Here is a 24260-nt window from a genome sequence, read left to right on the forward strand (position 1 = left end):
TTTTTGTAGAAAAATGCAGCAATGTTACAGAAATAATTTCATATTTTTTGAGAGAATAAACAACGTTCGGGGAACACTATTTTACACAAAATAGGTCGTTATGCTGTGTTAAATTCAAAGTTAACACAGAAGAAAAACACATCTTGAAATTAACTTCAAAAGTGCCTTTTTATATATATTTTCGTTATGCCTTTATTCTAAATAAAATTTAAAAATTGGATCCTCAAATATTCCCTTCGTTTATTAAAAAATAAATAAATCTATACATAGATAACAGATTTGATGTCAAATACCAATGTCAAAGCAAAACTGATAATACATATGGGATTGTGTTATCTTTTAAATTAATTTAGTGTTGTTTGATACAAGTTAATGTCATTATATGACCACGAATGAGGGGAGGGGGGTCTGAACGCCCCAAAAATTCATCTTTTCTTTTAATTGCTGATGGCCATATTAGAGCGCCTCACTATCAGCCCAGAGTACACAAGATCCATTAGAGTACCTAATTGTTTCGACCTGAAAAAACGGGATGCTGATATGTACATATTTGCAGTAAAGATAAAAAATGTTTGACACAATGGAAGTTCGGACTGTCCTTTTTTCCAGGTGAATATTTTATTTCAAGCACTGTTAAGACTGTGAAAAAAAACAATAATAAAAGACATTGGCACACCAGTTTGAACAAGATCCCCACATAGCAGGAACTTCACAAGGTCCACTTGTCATGGTGACATGACGACTGGTTGGAGAAGTACACTAAAAACACACAACGCACATGAGCAATGTTTTTTTTGTGTGTGTATGGGGGGGGGGGGGGGGTATGCTAACCTGCTGAACAGCAAGTTGAAAAATGAAATTTAAAAAAATCATTACACAGTTGAGGGTACGAATGTTAATGGGTATAACATTTTTTAAAAATCCTGACAGCATCCACATTTGACAGAAATAGCTCCAATGAACTGAAAAAAAGTAAGGGGGGGGGGGGGGGGGGAATAATAGGGTGGAATGTAAAGCATGCAAAATCCTTTGAGGTTGATCTTGCCAGGAGATTAGGAACCTGCCACTTTATATGCACTCAATTCACTTTGCAGGCCAAGCATCCTTTTACAAAGTCACTTTCAACAACACATCCTACACTTGAATCTTCGCCGTTGGTTATACATTACTCAGCAACAGCGTACTTTAGTATGACAAACAGCAAAGCTTCTTCATAGGTGAGGGTGAAAAAAAATCACTTTTTAACTTCCTCTGTTCAGGATTTCTAGTTTAACTATGCGATTATACTTTTTAAATATTAATTTAACACACACACATATTTGCCGTAAACATTCATTCGTATTACACACCCAAAAAGAGCAAAGAAAATTTGCTTCACTGTACAATTTTTTTCAATCTAGGCAGAGCGAAAACAGTCGTGAAATGTACACTGCTACAAGACTTGTGCGAGTACACCAAATACGACTTGAGACGGGCACGACAGGTAGTTGGTGTGTTGAGGACAACAACTAGGAGGAAAAAAAAAAAAAAAAAACAGCGCCACTAGGATGTTTTTCAGATCATATGCATCATTATACAAGAGAAGCAGTTTGTTGCGCATGTGAGTCCGTGTTGTCCTCATGAAACCTTGCTTTGGCACCAATGTTTGGCTTTCAAGTGTGATCCTCATATCAAGTCATATTGTCAGAAGCAGCACAAAATGAAGTATTCAGTTGCATCCAAGTGCAACGCAAAGCCATTAAAAAAAAAAAAAAAAAAATCTCTTTTCGGGCTTTTTGACAGTTGCAAAGTCACTGAAGCATCCCAATAAAAAAAAAAAAGCAACAAAAAAAGGAGTGTAGAAAGTTATAAATACACATCTTCATTGAAAATACAAATATATTTACAAAATGTAATGTGTCAGAGGGGGGGTTCTCTCAAAAGAGAGAAAACCAGTGACAATAGGCAGTCATGATTATGTTAATGGTATTGAAGGATGCGTAAATGAATGCGAAACATCTGTTTTCATCACAGTTGTCTGGCGACATGTGGTCATCTCAAGATGGACTACTCACAAAAAGTTTGGGCTGCTTTCAGGATGAACATTCAAATGCACTTGAGCACAATTTGACCAATCCAAACTTCTCACTGCTCGTGTCCCATATTCAGTGTTCCAGTACTTTTGGCATTACTAGCGGTTTTCCAACAAGCAGCAAAAACAGCAAAAATCACAACATTGTCGAGGTCTACTGCTACCTAAGTAACATAGTAACGTTCTGTAAAATGTCATTCTTTGTAGAGGATCAAGAATATATGCCAATGAGTATTGTTTCAAACAAAGTGTATATTTTTACTATTTCGCATGACCTCTGTTGAGCTTCAACTGTTTTATGTTATGACATGTTTTCCATGTTGTCACTGAGTTAACATGTAAATGGGAAGTTAACATCATGTGCATTCGATAAAATGACTGTTAGGGCTTCGGAAAGGCCTAAAAGAGGACGGCCATGGAAATGTATCGGTCCATAAGCGACTCAGACACCTGTTGTGAAATCTGCCGTTTGGCTCTTTGTCGGAAAACGGCAAGTTTGGCAAAACATACTGAAAGTACATTCAAAAGTTTAGAGATGGTCAAATTAAGTTGAAGTGCATTTTAAGGTGATCCTGAAGATCTACCAGTAATTTTTTTGTGAGCAACAAATCAGACGCTCCTATGAGAAAACGGTTGCCACTCTAAATCCCTTGCGAGGTGCGTTCTTTATCTTTGGATTTGGCTTTCTGCTGGGTTGCCGTATCCTGCGCGGCTTTCCCCCCCGCCTTCGGCTCGGACCGAAATATTTTAGAGGTCTCCGACCGTGCGGGGGGAAGGACCGCCTCCCGCTCGTCCAAGTCGTCGAAACTAACTTCCTGCACGGCCTCCTGCTTCTTGAAGGAGTCCCGACGCTCGGACAGCGCCAGCTTCCTCATCACCACCACACCGGAGGCGTGGTGGTGGTGCTGGTGATTAGCTGCGCGAAGCTGCGGCGAGGCAGCGCCCCCGCCGCGATGGTGCTCGTCCTGGTGGCCCCGCTGGCCCCCGACGTACAGGCCTTGGCGGCCATGTTCGCCCACGCAGACGAAAGTGGTGGCGCCGTCCTCCTCGGCGTCCTCGCCCTCGGACAGAGGCACCTCCATGGTATGGCGGCGGGCGGTGTAGGCTTTCCTGTCGCAGTGATATCCGCCGCCGGCTTTGTCGCCCGTCAGCTTCTCGGCTGACTGAACTCGCTTGAGGAGCGGCGAGCGCGGCGGCTCGGCGCTCCGGGGGCGCACGGAATGGCGGGCGACGGTGGGCGGGGACAGCGTTTTCCCGTGAAAGCCCTGCAATGACTTGGGGTGGCCGGAGAGGCAGGAGGGCGAGCACTGAGGAGACAGAGGCTGAGGAGGCGGGATGCATGCCAGCGGGGACGGCGGGATGCTGCTGGTAGACTTGCAGCGGCCCGCCTTGGTGTAGCGGCCCAGGACGTGAAGGGAGCTGGGACGGGTCTGAGGTACCGGAGAGTTAGGGGAGCTGGAGCACGGCGAGGAACTGGAGTCTGCACCCATAGAAAAGGACAAAGGAAGTTTACTAAGGTGACCTTTTCAAATTGGCATCCCACTTAAAAAGGTATGAATTGCCCTTAACATGTACCTGTTTTTCTTTGTATTGTGCATGTGAAGCTGTATCTAAAAGAAAAGATTAAGGGCTAAATCATCCCATCTCACCTCCGGAGTGATCAGGAGCTGGAGAGCGACAGGGAGTGGACGGGCCGGGCGAGAGAGACTGAGTGGGGGAGCCGGAGAGGCTGTCGCTGGATGACTGGTGGAATCCCGAAGAGAAGCTGCGACTGCTTTGCATGGGCGCAGGGGACGCGTGTTTGGACAGCTTCTTTAAGATGTTACGCCGCCGGCTGTAAAGCCAAACCGCAATAGCAGACTTTTTATCTTCACTTTCAAGAATAAACATTCAACCAAAAGCGACTGGAATCCAAAATATGCTTTCAACATGGCACTGTACCTGTCCTGGCCGTCTCTCCTCTTGCTTTTCTTGCTGCGTCGAGCCATCTTGGCCTTGTAGCTGGTCTTTCTGGCAGGGCCCACTTTGATGGAAGTGTTCTCCAAAGCAGTGGTCTGCAGGGTCACCCGGTTGCCGCTCTGTTCAAATCAGACGTTTTAATATAAAGCTAAAAAACTGAAACAACACACTATAAAAATACATTTGAGCTCCATCCTATACCTTAAGCAGAAGCTCCACCACCTCAGTGTGGACCAGACCCTGTACCGATTCCCCATTGACATGAGTGATGAGGTCTCCGGCTCTCAAACCCGCCTCGTGTGCTGGGCTACCCTCCTCCACGCACTGAACACACATAAGAGCTCATGACAAAAGCCGTGCCGAAAACGCTTTCTTTGCCAAGCAGCCATATTAAAACAATGTTTTTCACATTTCACGATAAATGCCTGAAAAGGACATGTTCAAAAAAAGCACAGTTGACTGGCATTTGACAAGTATAATTATTGTTGTGAGAGCAGCGCATGAGTGGACACGTACCCAAACCATGTGGTGGACTGTGTAGACATCGCTGTCCCCCATGTAGACTCGGATGGCTCGCAAAGCGAAGCCAAACCTCTTCCCGGAGCTGTGGATGACCACCGGAGGCCTGAGGCAACTGATGTTGATGGAAAGATCCCGGCTAGGCGACGAGTCTCTGGATGAGGGGTTGGACGACAGCGATAGCGACGACTTGGGGCTGGAAGGAGGGCCAGCTGAGTCATCTGGATGGGGAGTGAGTTGAAAAGGTCATTCATGCTCTTTCTTGTGAAGAAAGGCACCTGGGCGATTGTCCTTACATGTTAAATGACCAAAACATATTCTCATTATATGTACACTGAACTATTCCTAAAGACAGCAAAAGCAACAATGTATCCCTTCAAAATCATTGAGAGGGAAGTCAACCAATAAACTCCCTTGTCAATATATTATGTTCTATGCAACTTGTTTAATAGTGTGTTTGTGGAGTAAGAATTAAGCAGCAAAATTCAGCTGTTTTGATCCATCGGGTGGGGTGAGGGGCATTTTGCCACTGGCTGTCGCCTGAAAATTAAATGACAGTTGGTGAGGGCTAAGGTAACAACCAATCACGGCTCACCAGCTTTTTGCGCTTGGACAGGTGACATTCTGTGTGATGTCATTTAAGGTTCATAGCCAATGGAAAAATGCATATAAGATGGATCACACCAGGTGGATTTTGTTGCTTAATTGTTTGCGAAGCATTTTTGTCCTGCACACAGTGCAGGCATAAAACTTCAATCCCAAAAGTGTGCATTACTGCCACCTACAGTCTTGTTGGCTCTTGCTATATTTTGGTTACAGCATTGTATACATTGCTTAGCAACGGTCTGAAAGGGGCACTATAAACATTACCCATAAAATAAAAGAACATCAGTATTGTAGATTGTGTTATTTCATGAAAAAAAACAACTTATGAGCATTGTAAAAGCTGCCCTCTATTTTGTGTTTGACAAATTAGGCAGTCCTCAAATTGTAGCGAGGTAATAATTATCTTTGCACCTGGGGTAATAATGAGGGAAAGTCCCGAGACTGAGGCGGACTTGGGGACTTTTCCAGCTGGAGGCCTGGGTTTTTCTGGGGTGTCCAGTTGGTGAGCAATGCGTCTGGACGCGCCTCTGCGGAATGAGGGCCTGGTGCCAGTGCTGTTGCTACGCAGCCGAATGCGCCGCAGATTGGACACCATACCATCTACAAACACAAAGCAAAGGAGTGGGCATTTAAGGGATGAAAATAACAAGACATGTAAAAGTCTATCCAGGCTTACCCTCCTCCTCGGCGGGGATAGCGAAGCGAGGCATCATGTCAAGACTCTGAGTGCTGTTTAATACCAGCGGGCTAGCACTGCGCTCCGACTGGGAGGAACTGGACGAAGCACGAGGACGCAAACTGCAAGAGCGATACACACAGACTTTAGCAGAAACGGTAACCAAGGCTAGCAAAAACAACAACAGTTGGAAAAGGCCAAAACCAGTTATCACAGTTTGCAATTTTTTTTCATATGTGCATGCTTCTGGTTTCATGCTTGGTCGTGGTTGCGTTTGGTAACATACTTTAAAAAAAAAAAAAAAAAGCCCCGCGGTAATGAATCATCATTTAATGTTCTGAAACGCCAAAACCTTTAGGGAAAGTGGAGTCAGTTATTCCGGAACTCAGAACAGTTTGTTCTCACTGACCACATTAAAATCTAAAATAGAAATAAAAAAAAAAGACAACCACTGGGACATCACCCACTGGTATGTGGACTCGTTTTTCTAACGATGAAGTTTGGCATTTTGGGTGTCGCCATCCTGATTTTATTTTTTTTTCTTGAGCTGGAGGTGGCTATATTTGGATGTGAGGGTGAAGTCCAGACTTGCCGCTGTATTATTGAGTTGTCAATCAGTCCTGATTCATGTCCTACAACTTAGCCAGTTTGTTATATATACTGAGCAGGTCAACAAGAATCTTCTTGTTTAAAATCTCCCACCTCCCCCGAAGTCCATCTGTTCTGTCTCCGCTTGCCAGGTGCTTGTATCCGTCACCGGGGGAAAAGACGCCTCTGCCCTCCCATCGCTCGTCCTTCTCTTCGCTATGACTGCGCTCTGAAGACGACAGGCTCTGATTGGATGGTGTCGAGGTGGACAGGTGCTCTGTGCTGCTGTACACCTTCAGTAGGGAAAGAAAACATTCAGCGTCTTTATGGGACCAAGAGATATTTAGTCAAAAGGGGAACCATGACCATACCTTGCTGAAGCGATGGGCCACAGAAGAGAACTGGCGCAGTTCAAGAGAGGATTCGTCGTCGTTTGTTTCGTCATCGTCGGAGCCGAGGTGAGAGTAGCGCTCTGATCGGGCTGTAGGCGACAGTCCCAGTCATAACATTAGAGTAATCCATGACAAAAAAAAACCCTTTTGTTGCATCCATAAATGCACCCACTGTCAAAATAACTGGTGTCCTCGTCAGTTTCCAGTTGTGGTATAAACTCGGCTTTTTGCCTCAGAAGGCCATTCCAGTCAAGTCCCAGGAAGAAGATGTGCATCTTCACTTCTGTAGTTCCAGCTGAGGAGCAAAAAGAAAAATTAAACTGACACTTCACCCTCCAATCCTCCATTTCCTCCTCCATGCAGGTCAGCTTTTAAATCACTGCCATACCCGTTCCAAGGCGCTCCAGCGGACTCTGACGAAGTAGTCTGGTGATAAGGTCTTGGGCGTCAGCTGGCAGAGCATCATCTCCTTCGGGCCAGATGATGTCATCTTGACCAACAAGCAAACAATGGTGATTCATGTGAGGATTCGATGACTCAAAAAAAATGACAGAAACGCTGCCAGTGATGACAAAAAATTACAGTCAAAAACTTACCGTTAACCACCTGACCAAAAAGCTGCTCAGGTGTGTCTCCAAAGAAAGGCACGCAGCCAACCAGGAATTCATAGAGGATAATGCCCATCGCCCACCAGTCTACAGGCTTGCCGTATCCTTGGCGCAGGATCACTTCCGGAGCGATGTACTCTGGGGTACCACACACCTGCAGAAGAGTGCAAAGCTAATGCTTAGTTGATGTCATGAAATCAACGTGTGTACCGAAAAAAAGATGACATACCTGTTTGTCGATGAACTCTCTTGTGTCCTTCTCGATGTGACCTTCATACAAATTGGTTGTCATGTTCATCAGACCGATCTTTGACAGCCCAAAGTCCGTCAGCTTAATGTGTCCCATGGAGGTGATTAACAAACTATAAAGGAAGGAAAAAAAACAGATTTTGCGCTGCATCAAGTCTGACCTCACAGCCTCAGACTTAAACAGAGAATTACAGTTTTGAGCATGTAGCTGTTGCAGTTTGAGGTCTCACTTGTCAGGTTTGAGGTCTCTGTGTACAATGCCATAGTTGTGAAGGTACTCTAAAGCCAGGACGGTTTCAGCAAAATACATGCGCGCCATGTCCACAGGCAAAGGGCCGATGTTCTTCAAGAGATTGGCACAATCCCCACCTGATAAGATGTGTATCAAATTGCGACAAACGTGAGACTATCAGAAAACAACTCCCACGCACCACAAAAAAAAAAAAACATTGGCAGCTACCTTCAACATACTCCATGACCATGCAGAGGTGCCGCCGTGTTTCAAATGAGCAAAACATAGAAACCACAAATGGATTTTCAGCAAAGGTGAGGATGTCTCGCTCCACAAACACCTGCTGGATCTGGTTTCTCAAAATCAAGTTCTGCCGGTTGATCTTCTTCATGGCAAAGCGTTGTCGGGTTTCCCTGTGGCGGACTAGAAACACAGCTCTACAAGGGTGAATGGGGGGGAAATAGAAGGAAAAGTAGAGGACAAGAAGGGAAATGGAAGAAGACTGTTTATTCTACTTATGTTCACAAAAGAGCTTCAGTTTGACAACTGCAAACAAAGAAACCCTGTCATGCTCACCCATAGGCGCCATTGCTAATAAGCTTGATAGTTTCAAAGTCACTCTCCAGTGGTTTCCTCCGCGGGGGAGTGCAAACTGCACGACTCTGAATCGCAGTAGACACAGTACAGAGAAAAACAGGAAGAAGAATCAGAATTGTGAACACGAAGAATATTTGTGCTAAGTATGTCTGCATGTCATTCTTCTAAGCCTCATTTACTTTCTACCTGTGTTGACGGTGCCTCTCCAGACTCATCAGACTCTCTGCTGGCAGACCTTTGACCTGGGCTTGTTTGTTCCAGTTGGACCATTTCTGTAACCACACGGTTAATAGCAGAACATATTTAAGAACCAAAAGTAGATTGGCCTTTCACTACATTCATCTTTGATTCAAGTAAACTGTTTTTGTAACAATACAGAAATTAGAAGCAAGGGAAATGAAATATTTTTTTCCCATTCCATTCCAGATAATGCTCAAAGCATAATACCAGCCGGTCCCAAGTGAGACTCCACCCAAGCAACTTTAATGTCTAAAACAACTGGGCCACTCAGTCACAGTGCAAGTGAGTCAAAAATACACATTATCTTCTTCTGTAACACTATTTGTGTAATGTAGAAATCCAAAAATGTAAATGTAAAAATAACGATGATAAAAATGGAAAACTGCACGGCACCTTCAAGAGGATCTCTGGTAAGGCCAAGTTGACTGACGATGTATCTGGGAATATCAGTCTTGATCCCCTGGCTCACCTTGGCTTGACCTTCTGCAGTCTCCAATCGCTGGTAGAACTCCTCGGGATCAAACTCCTGCAAAACAATGTTTTTGTTGCTTTTTTCTGTTTGGCACAGTCACCGTTAGCATGCGAAAACATGTAAAAAAAAATAAAAACTCAGCAATGTATTGGACACATGAAACAGCATTCATCATGTTGACACTAGCTATACAAGTGCCAACCCTTGAGAACAAAACATGACGATGCTTTCTATCAGATAACGTGGAACTTCAGCCAAGTGTCATTATTATTATTAGCAGAACCCATCATCACAGTCTTGTGACATCTGTATTTCAAGTATTTAGTTCAGGGCTTCAGAGGCAAACCGGCATTACCAGACATTCCAGGAGCCTGGCAGGCCTGGAGATGATGATGAGGATTTTCTTCACCAGTTTTGTGATTGTGGTCACTTCCTCACTCTCTGAACGCTCGTATGCCTGATGGAGAAACAACAAAACACCTTCTTTACATCAACCATTAGCTGTTTAAAAGATGATAGCATGGCTTGTGCTAAAATATTTTACAACAAGCATGAAATGTGCTTTGCTTTGTCAGGTTTATGAATACCAGTAAAAGCTTGTAAATGTATGCTTAGAGACACCATATGAGACTGTGCACGTTCTAAAATGCACATTCATGATTTGAATTCCAAACAAATGGAAAAGGCAACAGTGGATAGCCCAGTGAGATTCAAATTGGAGCTAGAGACCATTAGTTTTCTTTTTCTTTTTTTTAAAGTGTAGGCCCACGAAGCCCCCTTGGGACTCTTTGCTGATTAAGGGCTAGATAACCCGTTGGCAGTAATTGTCCTTTTTTTTTTTTTTTTTTAACTTTTACAGCGCGAAGTGGGAAAAAATATCAATATGTAGGGCAAAGCATTATAATAATCTAAAAGAATATATAAAACATGTATACGTTTATAATAATATGCACCCATAAGAGCAGTACTCCAAATTTCGCTGTATAATTGTGTACAATGACAACTGAGGTATTCTATTGAATTCAAGAATAGAATCATTTTTTTTTTAGGCTCAAATCCCGCAAGTCATAAAAAAAAAAAAAAAATAATAATAATAATAATAATAATCCCTCAACGGGCTATTAAACTTGACTTGAAGTATACTTTTTGGGGAGTCCTAATTGAGGATGTTGAACTTTTCCTGTGTATGGCTCATTTATTTCCCCTTTCATCCTGAAGAAAAGTCACAGGGAAAGTTTCTGAAGAGGGTGTTATTGCTCATGTGCCTTGCAGAATACGTATTTAACAAAATGTTGGCTGGAAAGATTATGTAATGAATCATAGCAAGGCTACGTGAAAGTACGTAATGTTCAACAGCAGCGAGGACTGGCATGAGAATTTCACTGGCTGTTCTAGAAAGGACATTTCAATGGTAATAAAATAAAAAGTGCACAGACGCATGCATATTTCTTAGGCTCACATTTACCTCGTGCAAAAGCTTCTCCAGCTTCTCCTGCAGCTCTACAAAATAGCGGGAGGTGACCAAGCCGTTCTGGGACTTGTCCAGGCAGTCTCGGACCAGTTCCACCAGCTGGTGCTGGATGAACCCGAGCACGCCGTCGGCCAGCGGCAGAGCAGTTTCAGGCGAACACTCTTCAATTATCTCAAGAAGTCGACCCTCCATCTGTGCCGTTGCCTAGCAAAGTAACAATGATGGAAGACTATTAAATATCAAATTGAAGGAATCAAAAGTGAAGATTGATTCAAAAGGATATTGAAAGAAGGCAAATAAAGATGGCATCCAAGTTTGCCTGTACCTTGGGAAAACGTTCTTTATAGACATGATTCATCATGACAATCTCATTGTCAAACGTTCCACAGGTTCGTCCAGGGCTGGATGAGAAGTGGACAAATGTTGGAACAATCAACACATCCTATCAAGTCACTGACAAGCTAATACTTTTACAGATGCAACATTTGAAAAATACAGACTGTTAAACCATAAAAAATGATACATTTCATTTTTATATTACTTGAAATACTGTCATGCAATCCAAAAGCCCGCCCCCTCCAAACTGCCTGAAAAAGGCTTGACTGCAAGAATTTCTTTCAAAGTGTTTACAAACGCAAAAAAATGCCTCTAATGTGTTTCAGATCAGTTTCTCATCTGCAAAAGCCATAAGAACATCTGTTGTGCGTGAAGGGGTTCAATTACAAGATGGAACGATTGCAACAAGCCAGAGAAATAAACACACTATCAGCAACCATCTTGAAAATAGCAAGCCATGGTGGACGTCTACAAGCCAACCAGTCAGAACAAGTGCATGTAAAGCAAATAACATGACTTCTATTTCGGTAGAGTGGTTTAATAAGGTGGCTGATGGTTAACTGCTTGGGCACTTTATGAGGTCAACAACAAATGTTTTACAGGCTCTCCGGAGCTATTTCCAAATCCACCACTGAGACTTGCCAGTAACCCATTTTAATTTGAACCACGTGGTGTCAAAAAAGGTGTCTTACCAGCAGGGCAACATTGTCGCTTTGGACTATTTATTCGCTATTTTTGGAAAATGACAAAACATTGAAGAACGTGAATAAATAAAGCTTGACTTTTGCTTGTTCACTAAAATTTCTCAGTGCAAGTCAGATGAAAACATAATTGATTGAAATGCTGAAATCAATTTATTGTCTAAAACCGCTCCCTTCAAACCAACTGTGATGGATTCAAATGTGTTTTTTGAGGAATTAATATTATGCAGCAGGAAAACAGTCATTGAAAATAATATATCAGGAAAAAAGGAAAAGCTATTGTATTCATTAGAAACATATTAAAATACAAAAAACAAATACACGTATGTACATTTATTCTATAAAGTGTAATTAATTGTTCATATTATAGCAGTTGTGTGCTATTAAGGGGCATGGCTTTGACATCAGGGGCTGGAATATGAGTCACTCCTGACAAGTGAGCTTATTTTGTCAAGGTGGTCCTTAAATGACTGAAAATGCATCAGCCATGGCTTTCCTTGCCTACATGCAAGGGCATTATAGTACCTACATCTCAAATTTTCAGACTTTTCCCCTAGAATTAAACATTTAATGGCACAGGATAAGAAAGAAGCTACTTGATTGTTCTGCTACTCTCTGTGACAACAACACATTCATCATTCTGGAATTTGCCCTCATGATTAATGAAGTATTTTTTTACCTCCTTGGCAAATATGTGACTTTTCAGCTGAAAACAGTGATGCCGGATGACAATCAATTACTAGGTAAATTACGAGATTCCTGATTTTGGATGCTACCTGAGACTGCGTGAGCGGAGCCTGACAGGGGGTGAGGCGTGAGGTCCTTCTTCATCCGCCACACTTTCCGTGCTCCGGAAATGCTTGAACAGGAAATGGAGATCATCTTGTGTTGGCTGGAGAGGCAGCTGGTGCAAGAGCTCCTGGGAAGAGGAAGACTGTGGAAGAAAAGATAAGGAAGGAGGATAAGCAGTGAGATAAGCTATTAATAACAGGAATAAGTTAAGAGCATTTATTTTTGCTTTATAAGGACATGTGGAAGAGGATAAGCTAATAAACAGCAATGGTACTTCAAATGAAAAATAAATGATCTAAGTTTGCTTATCTTAGTTGCGAGTATGCAAAATTAAGTGCTCTGCAAAAGCAGGATTTTGATTTGGCCCCGCATTTAGGTCCCAAGACAGACTGCGCAGCTGCTATGTTGGCCACGTGTGCCTTCTCTTTTTCTCAGTCCATGCCAAAAGGTGTGACGTGCGGCCTGGAATTCATGAAAACTTCCATCTGGCTGGGGTCTTAATGGTAAAAGGGAAATGCGTGAATGGAAGGGGAAAAGACAGAAGGGGTAAATGAGTAGAGAAACTAGGTGACAGAAAGAGGAGGAGAAAGCCTGAGGAGGGAAGAGGAGATGTTTGAGGCCAAAGCAGCATAAAGAACTCAGTGAGAGGATCTGTGAAAGGCGCTTTGTGTGGAGAGGGCTGACCTCACCGTCTCTCAGCCATGTGGCCAACCGTGCAAAATTTCAGCCATGACAGACAATTGTTTCACAGCCAACTGCAGATTTCCTAACGAGTTTCAAGATAAAGTATCAAAACAGTCACCGGAAAAACCAGACATAAAAACTTGATGGGTGTAACCTCCAAGCACTAAATATCTCAATTTGACTTTTCCCAAAAGGAAAAATTGAAATGTATAACCATGTTCAGGCTCTGCAACATTGTTGTGCCAAAATAAAGTTCACTTGTTAGGCTTTAGTTAATTTTCCATGACAATAAACAGCTTCACACAATGGATCTTTTTTTGTCATCAAAATATTTGAATTTAGTCTGACAAACAGATCAAATTGCAATGGAAAAAGCTCTCCTGGAAGCAAGTTACATTACTCTTGGATGATTCATCTCTTTCCTCGGTGAAGCACAATCGAGTGCTGTGATTCAAGTATTTATCATCAGACACATCCTGTTATCATGACTAACTAATGAAAACATAATCCCATCTCTTTTCATTACGTCGTGTATAACTAAGTCAGTTGAATGCGGAATATTTGGTGTACCGTTCGCGCTTTCAAAGTCTGGTGTCAGGGTCATCTGTGAGCTTTGACAACGCACTTCCAGGCCACACGTAGGACCTCAACCTTGCTGGCGCGTGAGCGTGAAATGACAATCTGAAGGTCTGGAGACGCCGGTGACGTTTGTCCTCTTGCCAAGAACATAGACTTGCCACAAATGAAGCTTTGGCTTCCAGACTGGCCGGCGGAGCAAAACACACACTTGTTCATTCACAAGGCCAAGTTGCAAGCCCGCCAGCAGGTGAGAGTTTCACACTTTGAAAATTGATTTGGGACTGAAGGGAGGGAAGGTGAAGTATCAGCTGTGCACAACATTTGGCATGAACACAGTAAAGGTAGCTGCAGAGGTCTTGGAAGCCAGATACTGAAGGACGCAAATACATAGATTTAAATAAAAGCTTACAGATACTGATGAACTGGGTGCATTGGTGCAGTATCCAGATGAGGGAACCGACGCCACCGACCATCTTCGGCCATCTCCTCTGCTGAAAAACAAAACAAAAGTAAACTTCTGCAAGTATAAAATCTGTGAAGTGCAGTATATAACTTGCTTTATTCAGACTCCAGTACTGGAAATTAAGAACAGCTAGTGCTGTGGAAACGTTTATATCTCAACCTTGGACTTATTTCTATACCATAGGCTTGATTTGTGTACAATGGTAGTTTTTATGCATGCTAATCTTTGTGAAGTGTGACCATTATGAGTCTCATCAAATCTGAGTTATGCTATGGTCAGACTCAACGTAAATTGAACAATTCCCAGAGCGTGATGACGTCTACACTACTCTAGCATTAGCATCTAGGCATTTAGCATTAGCCAAGGTTGTAGCACGACCACCAGCCACCTGATTGAGAATTGCTGAGCATATAACCTTTGTTTTTTGTCAGAAGAGCCCCTGCTTTTCTCTGTTGTGGTGTAGTGCGAACGAAACAACTTCAAAACATCCCACAATCAAATTCCATCGAAAAAGTCAACGTGAAGCGTTTCACATTTGGTGTGAATTTAACATTAGATTGACTCGTTCGGGCTTCTTCCGCTATTTGACTTGACGCACCAACATTCCATTTGACTGTTTACTCTGTCGCATCCATCTTAGTAGTGTATTATGCTGTGCTCCCATTTGCATTGCTAACATATAATCACCCTACCGCCCACACACAGCAGTAAAGATGATAATTAGATCAGCTTTTACTACTCTAAACTATAGTGTAGCAAAATCATCTTTGAGATAGCTCCTCAGTATCATTAGACTGCATATGAAACTTCTCATCATCAGTTAAAACTAAAGAAACAGAGATATTGGCCATAAGAAAAAACAAAAAAACAAAAAATTCGGATGATTTCTTTTACCTGTCAGTGCGTGCCAGATGGCTTCACAGAGGCGGGATGAGGACAACACATGTGGAGCAGGAGATGACGGGAAGGGGAGCAGAGAAAGACAAGTGGAAGAATCATAGTCAACACTGCTTCACAAGAATGACAAAACAAGCCTGTCTGTCACGCTCCAGTGCACCAGTATTCTCTGTAATACTGGTGCAATGACATAAACTTGATACGCAAAACATAAACTACCACTCACACGAAGCAGTGCTACAACAAACATTTGAGCGCTTAGTAACACTGCTTGAGATGCTTAAGGTCCTCCCCCATCTGTACAGCATGCTTCTCTAAGGACATGTCCCACTTTCTTTCACTGATTGAATCCATGATGACAAGAATGGTCAAAGGCTGCCTCACACAAACAAGCTTTAATGGACACGTTACTAAATATGAAATGACAACAGGAACTTTGCTGACTAACCGTGACCTGCGGATTATTCGATGTTTGACTACTGGGTTCACTATTGGTTCTATACAATTGTCACCACGTTGTTCCTTCCCCTAAAATCACTAAACGTTGCACGTTCTCCATTGCCCTGAGCTGCAATGAGGCTTCGAGTCATGACTGTCCATTTGACTGGTGTTTGGTCGTGTTGCTTGGTGCGCAGCGGGCCTATAGCCGGTGATTATATGTTCCAAAATAATTGGACACCGGTGTAAAGAAGGCATGAACCCAGTGACCTTTTCTATGTATTGCTCTTGGCAGTCCATGAAGTCTTAATGGATATGAGTCATTTGAAACCACACAGGCCACCCTCCTGCATGTGCTGCAATGTCCAGGGCTGCAGTGCTACACCTAATATGATCATAACCCAGAAATGAATTATGTGCCATTATGGGAGACTGCTGCTGCTTCTCTGGCAAAATTAATCAAGGCCGTACTTGAATAAGCGCATTTTTCTAATAAGTGCATCCTGAGTTTTTGGAAATCTGTGGCCTGGGTTAAGATTTTCCAAAACTCCATTTTCAGCATTTGTGTGTAAACAGGAACACGTAAACACTGCAACATTACCCCAGTAACTTAATTTTATGTCTGATGACGGAATCGCCTTACTCATAAATACAGACGCAGTATGACTTAAAACTATGGGAGCGTTGGCTTAAAACTCCAACCATGGAAACTTTACATCTGAAATTAAAAAGCTTTTTTTTCCCTCATGTGTTGTAAGGAGTGTTTTGAGAGGGCAAGATCAGCAATTTCAAGACCTACAAGATGCCCTGAGGCTTTTCAGCTGGTTGATTGCTTCTCTGAGGGCTTTTTTTCCAGTAAGATGGAAAGGTCAGGGCATATCATTATTACCCTGTTAATTTTTTCTTAAAAAAAAAAAGCAGGGAAACAGCTCAGCTTTCTCCTGGTCTTTCTGTCTTGTGATGATCTTTTGAACTCAGTTTATTTTATTTGTGAGGAGAAATACACCCTCCATTTTCATTTCCCGTCAACATTCTTCTGAACGACAAAAATATCTCCACGTGTAAGTCGTAAGCCTGATGTCATTCACAGATGACATTCAAGTGTATTTATTTATGTATATCAGTCAAGACTTACCTGCGGGCAAACTGGAAGTTTGCAGAGCTGCTGGCAGAAACATTTCTGGGGCTTTCTGCAGGACTGCTGCCAGCTAAAGAAGTGCAGTGTGTTACAAACATACAAACTGACAACGGTTAACCATGTTTAGAACCTGGCATTCAATCTCAAACTTGTATTTTCACTTATCATTCAAGAATCTTAGATATCATTCAAGAATCTTAGCTATTCAGCACTAAGTACTTTATTTCTTTTTTTTTGTCTCAATTTATTTATTTATACAGAAAACTATTTAGACCCTCCTTTAGCCTAAAATTTGAAAATAATATCTGTAAATTAGTACATTGCATTGAATGATGGACTCTGTGAAGATGCGTAAATACTTCTTTGGGCTTGAATCAGTGAATCATCCAGTTGATAGTAAGATTTTTCAAATAAATAATAACTGGCCAGAGTTTTGTGTCTTAAACACCAATATAATTGTAATTTCCCAATGCAACAGTAACTGCTGTGCAATAAGCATAGGCAAAAATTGAAGGACAAGCATGGCCGATAGGTTGGTTAATTGTCTGTAAATTACATTAAAGTATTCATGTGAATTGATAAGATTTACATTCATCCCAAAGGTGTGAAGACTGTGTGTGGTGATAGTGTGGCCCAAGACACAGAAGGAATTTATGACACCTGGAACGGTAATCAAACGTGGCGACACAAAAGGTATGTTTGCTGAGCTCAGCATAAGGGGATCTTTGATTCTTTTACATAACATGGTCATATCACATTGAGATCCACTGACAGGAAAAAAACAAAATAAAACTTGAGGGCAAACGCTGACAATCTTGTGACATTCCACATAAAAACAAGCACTGGGTCAGTGGTTTGAAAAAGTTTGCCCCGTTTAAATTTTTTTTTTTTTTTTTTTGTATGTCTGTCTCACTTAAATGTTTCCCATCATTCTTAATGCATATGTACCTGTATTTTATGTAAGGTTGGGCAATAAATGAAATGATTTCAATGAATGTCAAATTAAAAATAGAAGATTTGAAAGGGATCTAACGAGAGACCAAATGAGACAAACGCAGAGATTTCAGTTGGCTCACAACTGTCAACTTGTCAACAAGTACCTGTGGCAAGCGGGAGAGGTGAAAGTGGGCGTGAGAGCGTGGGCGAAGGGCTCCCAACTGCCAAACTCCTTCTCTTGTTGTTACGGGCACTGTGGGAGGAGGAAAAAAAACAATTTAACATCCAAAAGTCAAATTCCCTTGCATTACACCATCTACACAGACTAAAAACACAAAGTGCATTTATTTTGATTCATAGGAAGAATATATAGATGGGGCCGTAACATGAAAAGTCAACTTTGTTATCACATTTTAACCATATTCCAATATCGATTTTTCAAATTAAACACTCCCTTTTCCTTCATTGATGCATTTCTGAGCATTACTTGCTCATTCTGCGCTCTCGCACCGGCCCCGCCCATGCAGACAAAAACCGCATATGACAACACCAGCAAGACAGAAGCAGTTTGCAACTCCCTTACACCTCCCCACACCGACTGTGCAAGAGAAAATAACACGCCGACCCTATACACGTCTTTTAGTTTCGGTTTGGTTCCAGAAAGAAATTTGGATTTGATTTTATAAATTTGGATTTTAAAAATATATATGTTTACCCTTTTACTGAAAATCATTAATTGGCCCTAAATATTCAGTTCCCTTGAACACTAAAAAAAAAAAAAATATATATATATTATATATATATATATATATATATATATATATATATATAGGTCTATCCCAAATTAACATTTTAAAACAATTAGCTTTTTAAACAATTGCTCAACTTGTGTTATTCCAGCTTGTGCCTTGTGATCTCAACCAGGAAATTAGTATAAAACTTTGCAATTATCATATCCTCCCAGCAATTTGAAAAAAAGGCTTTCAAAGTGCATTTTGCCCAGATCTAGGTTGTTTTTTGTTTCCTCCTGAGGTGTTTGATGACATTTTCCTCTTTCTCTTGTACATATGATCGAAAATAATTAAGGTGACAGGAAAGTTGATGGATGTTGACATTTCTGGGTAGCCGCTGCGGCAGATTCAAACACTTTCACGTTTATGCCATTAAGTGAAAAGACCAAAAAAAAAAAAAACGGCAGTCATACAGCTACGAGAAGAAGAAAAACTTCAAAACATCTGCAAACCAACCCGCAGGCTTTTTCAAACGTCTGCCATTTTATTCTTCCGAGGAAATCAAACCAGAAGGGAAGAAAAATCACTGTGATGGGCTGCATGTCTCTACAGTTAGCAGGGACACAAAAGATGCTTATTGTGAGAGCAAGATTAATACACTGTAGCTCAATGTTCCATGTCCGCTGAACCTTAGCCTTTACTTTGCTAACAGGGCCGATCCTAACACAGACTATAATTACTATCTATGAAGATGTGCAATATTTTTTAAAGCCAGTGGTTCTCAAACTTTTGTCAATGATGTATCATCTGTAGAATATTTTGCTAGCCAAGTACCACCTAACCAGCACCAAGCAGTTTTGGTTTGTGAATAAAGGACTTGAAAGAAAGTTCTATTACATCCATTTAAGCAACTGATTTGACCAAAAATAATGCAGTTCACAGAACTCCATACTGTGCTGTATTCTTAATCCTCTGCAACGAACGACTGCAAGAATACCACTTGACCTCTCGGCAGGACACGCCCCACTGCCTGTCATGTTATAGAGTTAAGGCCAAGGAATTAATTAACCTTGCATTTCAAGGTAACATTGTGCATGAGAATTGAATTACAAGGGAAATTGATAGCAGGTCATGTTTACAACTCTTGTAAGGGATGTCTTTACAAAGGTGTGCCCAATAAAATGGTCTGTGAGTACAATTCACAGGAGGAATAAGCCTTATCAGTAACAACAAATACAAAAATGCATGCATGACCGCAGGTCTTTTGAGTACATCTATACTGGTCATGGTAAAGGACATGTGTGCTACTTCAATCCATCTCCCAGAAAGGAGTTGATATCATGATCACTTTGAAATAAAGTGTTCCCTCGCAACATTGCGCTTCGGTTACTGCAGCTTTGATATGCAGATTTTCATTTCTGATCATAACTTTTCCTATTGCAGGTTGACCTTGCTATTCTTGACATTGTGCTACCTTTTAAGACTGACCATTCAAAAAAAAATTCTATCTCTAATAAATTGCTTTTCTTTTGTGAACGTATCTATTACAGGTTGGCCTTGCTATTTTCGTCGGTCGGACAAGACAAATAAAATGTTGCTCTCACTGATTTATTTTTAAACCAAGAAACAACAAAAAAGGGGGTGTTGTATAGCTACGCGAATTCGGTTACTGCAGTAATTTTGGGAACGTAACTCCTGCGATAAACGAGGGACCACTTTACCGACTGCACGGGTATTTTGTGGCATTTATGCGACAGATTGTTGTAGATCATGTGCAGTCCACACATGTTATACACAACACACACTCCTGTGTCAGAAGCAACAAATAGCTTTGATCGGATAGTTAGACAGCTAGTAGCTTAGCATAGCATTTGAAATGTTATTTTACCCTTTGGTTCTTTTCATCATGGCCCCAGTAACAAAGCTGGTTTTGTAGCTCGGTAACACCGTCCAGTAATGGTTTTGATCGGCCATGATGATGGTGATGCTGGCGATGAGCGAAAAAGGCAAAATCCAGGTACGGGAGTTGTCCTCTACCGCCGGGGGCTCATGTCTTGCCCGGAGCCAGCTAGCTTAGCCACCTTGGTCGGCAACGTCCACCGTTCAGCTTCGCTACAAACCGAGCCCAGACCCTCCGCTCGCCAGCTCGGTCATGACGAGCCGCTTCTACGGCCATGTCCGTCCTTCGAGGTCTCCCTCCCCCTGTGTTACCCGTTACGCTTAAGGAAAAATGTGTCCTCACCGCAAGGCGACATTATCGACTGATAACTGCGACAAAAAACACACTCACACACATAAAGCGTGATGGAAGAAAAAAACTTTCCAGTCACATCAGCGACACAACGCGCATGCGCAAACATTTGCGCTGGAGGAAGGAGAAATTTGTGGTGCCTTCATGTACCCTGGGACAAGATTGAAAAAAAAAACCAGGTCACTGCTGCAATGCCTAAATACAGTACATGAATATGACAAGTTAACAACAAACTACTATTTAGGATGTACTTATTATTTAGGATGCACTTTGTAGAGCAAATTAAAGATATAAAATTGGATAAATACAGATTTATCAGACTTTTTGCTGACCTGGGCAATATAGGGTCAGCCAAGACAGTATTTGGCAGTTTATGCAAAATCGGTGAAAGACACGCAATTTAAATAGGCATAACGCCCCATCTTACAAACGTATTGGTGATGAGTTATTTATAAACACGCCGATCGAAAAAAATAAAAAATCCTGATCGGGTGTGTCCTTGTTTTTCCACATATTGGTTAATCAATTCTGGGTTTTACTGTGTTTGTGGTGACATTTTACACTTTTGGTGGACCCCACAAGTTCAGACCTCTTTTTGAGGTTCAAGACTCGCTTTTAGAGTATAGCTTTGAATTGGATTTCGCTTGAGATTAGGGAAATGGTTACGATGGTTAAAATTAGGGTTAGAGGCTCGGAAGTGCATTGTCAATGGATGTCCTCAAAAGTATAGCTGTACAAATGTGTGTGAGATTTCAATTAATTTATTATTTTTCCAAAAGGTTCTACAAATGGTCAGTCCACACATGTGTGTTTTGTTTGTATATATTACTGACTAACCAAGTGTTGAAAATCATTTGCTAACACAACGTAATGCCAAATGTTGAACGAATTTGACATTTTTAGGGTCCCCCGAAAAGTGCTGATTATTGCAACACAAGAATTCTTCCCTTATTCCGACATGATGCTGTTGACAAGAAGTGAACTTTATGGTGGCCCAATCGGCAGTCAATCACAGGGCTATCGTCAATGGAGCATGACGTTATGTGTTCTACAATCCATGGGCTGTTATCTGAGTTTGTCTCTTAGTCACAAGGTGAATATACTGTAACCTCACCTTGTTGTTCTGGAACAGGTTAAAAATTGTCATGAGACCGACCGGCACTTCCTGCTTTAACACAAAGTACCCAAGCAAGTGTAAAAAAAAAAAAGTGTACATATATATATATATATATATATATTCAAACTGTGGCCAACTGACATGATTCCAGTTTGCTGTGTAAATTAACATAAAACCAGTCTGAGCGGTAAGACCACTTTGACTGCTCACTGTCGCGATTAACAGCTTCGAAGAATACATAATCCACATTAGAATCCACAAAATCCACATAGTATGTGATTTACACTGACAAAATGGCAGGTGATAAGCTACTGGTTGAACTGGTTGCACTTACACATTTCCCCTCCTTGGAAGACTCAGCTCTTTCTGAAATTAAATTGAAAAAAGAGAAATTAATTAGAAATATCACTGATATTTATTCAATACTATTCATTATATTTATCGTTTATATTGATTTAATATGCACCAATTAGAGCAGCACTCCTGATTTGGCTGTATGCCAGCTGGACAATGTCAAAAAATGTACAAGGACAAAAAATGCATTTTATTGTCTTTTAGTAGTCTACCCAACTGACATAAAACAAAAGAAATAAGATGCAGATAGTCCATGTGTGTGTGTGTGTGTGTGTGTGTGTGGGGGGGGGGGGGGGTAACCCCAGGGAAAAGGCTTTGTTTTTGTCATGTCAAGTGTATTTTTTTTTTATGTTTCATGCATTGTGCATGCATTTTTTTCTGTTTTAAACTAAGCAGTAACCAGTACAAACACTGTAAAAAATAATGAACGGTTGTTGAAAGTTGATTTATATTGCATTTTTCTTTTGTTAATGTTAAAAAGAATGCAGGTTCAGGTAATTGTATACAATTGTAAAGATAATCTTATTTATAGGCAGCGCATCGAGTGGGGAGGCATGAAAAGTTTTCTCTTTCCTTGGGGGGGCTTAGCAAAATATAATTGAGAAGCACTGCTCTAGGTAGTGTGATCATTTTGTTCATTCAAACAAATGCATTCTTAGTTGCATTTAACCCTCATGCGGTATTTTGTACATTTTTTTTAGTATTACATGAAGGTATTTCACATCAAAGGGAAAGGACTGAAAGAAGACAATAGGGAGCTGAAATTTCACCCAGATTGTGACATGTTCAAGTTAAGCATGGCATGAGCTCTTAGTTATCACACTACAAGAAGTGTGCTTTCCGTGAGCATGATGTGAAAGAAAATGACCTAAAAATGATTCAAATGCTGTACAAGCATTACATTGAAGAACAAACTGAAGAGACAAAGATGGCAGTGATAGAAAAATTAAGCCTCATGGACCACAAGTGACATTTTATTTAACTTCTCTAAATGACGCTTTTGGTTTAAAATTGCAAGATTATGCAAAGGGAATCAAGAGTGCCACCTGGAGGAGTAAAATATATATATATATATATATATATATATATATATATATATATATATATATATATATATATATATATATATATATATATATATATATATATATATATATATATATATATATATATATATATATATATATATATATATATATATATATATATATATATCTATATCAAAGGCCTTCCTGAGGCTTCATTTTCCCAAAGATGGTCTAATATTTTTTACATGTACAATAATATTCTCCCTGTTCACTATTGTGTCACTGATATCCAGTTCAATATATGCAATTTAATTCAAAACAACATTCTATTCCACGTCTGTCATTGTTTTAATGCTGTCATCCTCTCCAGAGAAACCAGAGGCACAAAGACCACCAGTAGCTCAGGCACTTCATTATTCCCATCGTAGAAAAACAAACATGGCACTCGGGAGGAGATAAAGGAGGTGGTTGCATCCTGCCTTGCTCGTGTGTGCTCCTCTTATCACCAAGGCAACCGCATTTGTCAAGCGATGCTCCGAAATAAACACAAAAGCGGCGCTCGCGTCACAACACCGCCAAATGAATGAGCAGCACAAGATGCGCGATTACTTCGAGAAAAGTGGTCGCTAATGCAAATGATCAAAAAGTGTCTCATCCTCGCGCTGTTTGGAATTTGCCTGGAAACAAGCGGCGTGTCGTGACAGCGCCAGTTCAGTCATTTTACCTGGAGCCCGCGTCGTCTCAGGATATTCGGCTCGTCCATGATCAAATGCGATGAAAAATGTAAAGAGCCAAAAGCGTTTGCTTGTTCCGTCAAGCCATTCGGCGATCTGTTGTGTTTGCTCCTCGTCACTGCTGCGCCACCACATCGCCCCCCCCCCCCCCCCCCCTGGCCCCCTCCTCTTCATCCTGCTCATCTTCCTCAGAACACAAACGAGAACCCCTTCGAAGTGTCCGATTATTTCATCAATCGGTTTGACTCTTAAGAAAGGAGTAGGGGTAGGAAAGGACAACAACAAAAAACATAAATAAATAAACTTCCCAGGGGCGTAGCTAGAACATTTTCACATTTTCTGTTGAGTGGCCCTATACATCGAAAATCAAACGAGATTAACGTTCTCGTTAAAAAACTGGC

General features: G+C 41.3%; 1 protein-coding gene across 3 annotated transcripts; it reads right to left on the reverse strand.

Moving 5' to 3' along the window:
• Window positions 1-587: 587 nt before the first annotated feature.
• mast3a (microtubule associated serine/threonine kinase 3a) lies at window positions 588-23993 on the reverse strand. 3 transcript variants are annotated; one of them, XM_088429807.1, is made up of 28 exons: window positions 23850-23993; window positions 22078-22109; window positions 17809-17897; window positions 16706-16778; window positions 15130-15150; window positions 14182-14263; window positions 12494-12651; window positions 11006-11081; window positions 10675-10884; window positions 9565-9666; window positions 9131-9263; window positions 8684-8769; window positions 8477-8562; window positions 8129-8337; window positions 7899-8037; window positions 7649-7781; window positions 7408-7573; window positions 7200-7301; window positions 6984-7106; window positions 6791-6900; window positions 6534-6712; window positions 5832-5953; window positions 5567-5755; window positions 4547-4770; window positions 4232-4354; window positions 4013-4149; window positions 3721-3905; window positions 588-3551 (listed from the first exon to the last, which is right to left on the reverse strand). In XM_088429807.1, exons 1-28 carry the CDS (start codon window positions 23886-23888, stop codon window positions 2713-2715), a joined length of 4167 nt encoding a protein of 1388 aa, XP_088285933.1. In that variant the 5' UTR covers window positions 23889-23993; the 3' UTR covers window positions 588-2712. The 3 variants fall into 3 exon arrangements, with proteins under 3 accessions (XP_088285933.1, XP_088285932.1, XP_088285931.1); XM_088429806.1 differs by lacking the exons at window positions 22078-22109; window positions 23850-23993 and adding an exon at window positions 20264-20695 and having other exon boundaries at window positions 14182-14260; XM_088429805.1 differs by lacking the exons at window positions 22078-22109; window positions 23850-23993 and adding an exon at window positions 20264-20695.
• Between the last annotated feature and the right edge of the window lie 267 nt (window positions 23994-24260).

This window comes from Hippichthys cyanospilos, chromosome 12 (assembly GCF_059441005.1).
Source record: "Hippichthys cyanospilos isolate Australia breed blue-spotted pipefish chromosome 12, RoL_Hcya_1.0, whole genome shotgun sequence".
NCBI lineage: Eukaryota > Metazoa > Chordata > Actinopteri > Syngnathiformes > Syngnathidae > Hippichthys > Hippichthys cyanospilos.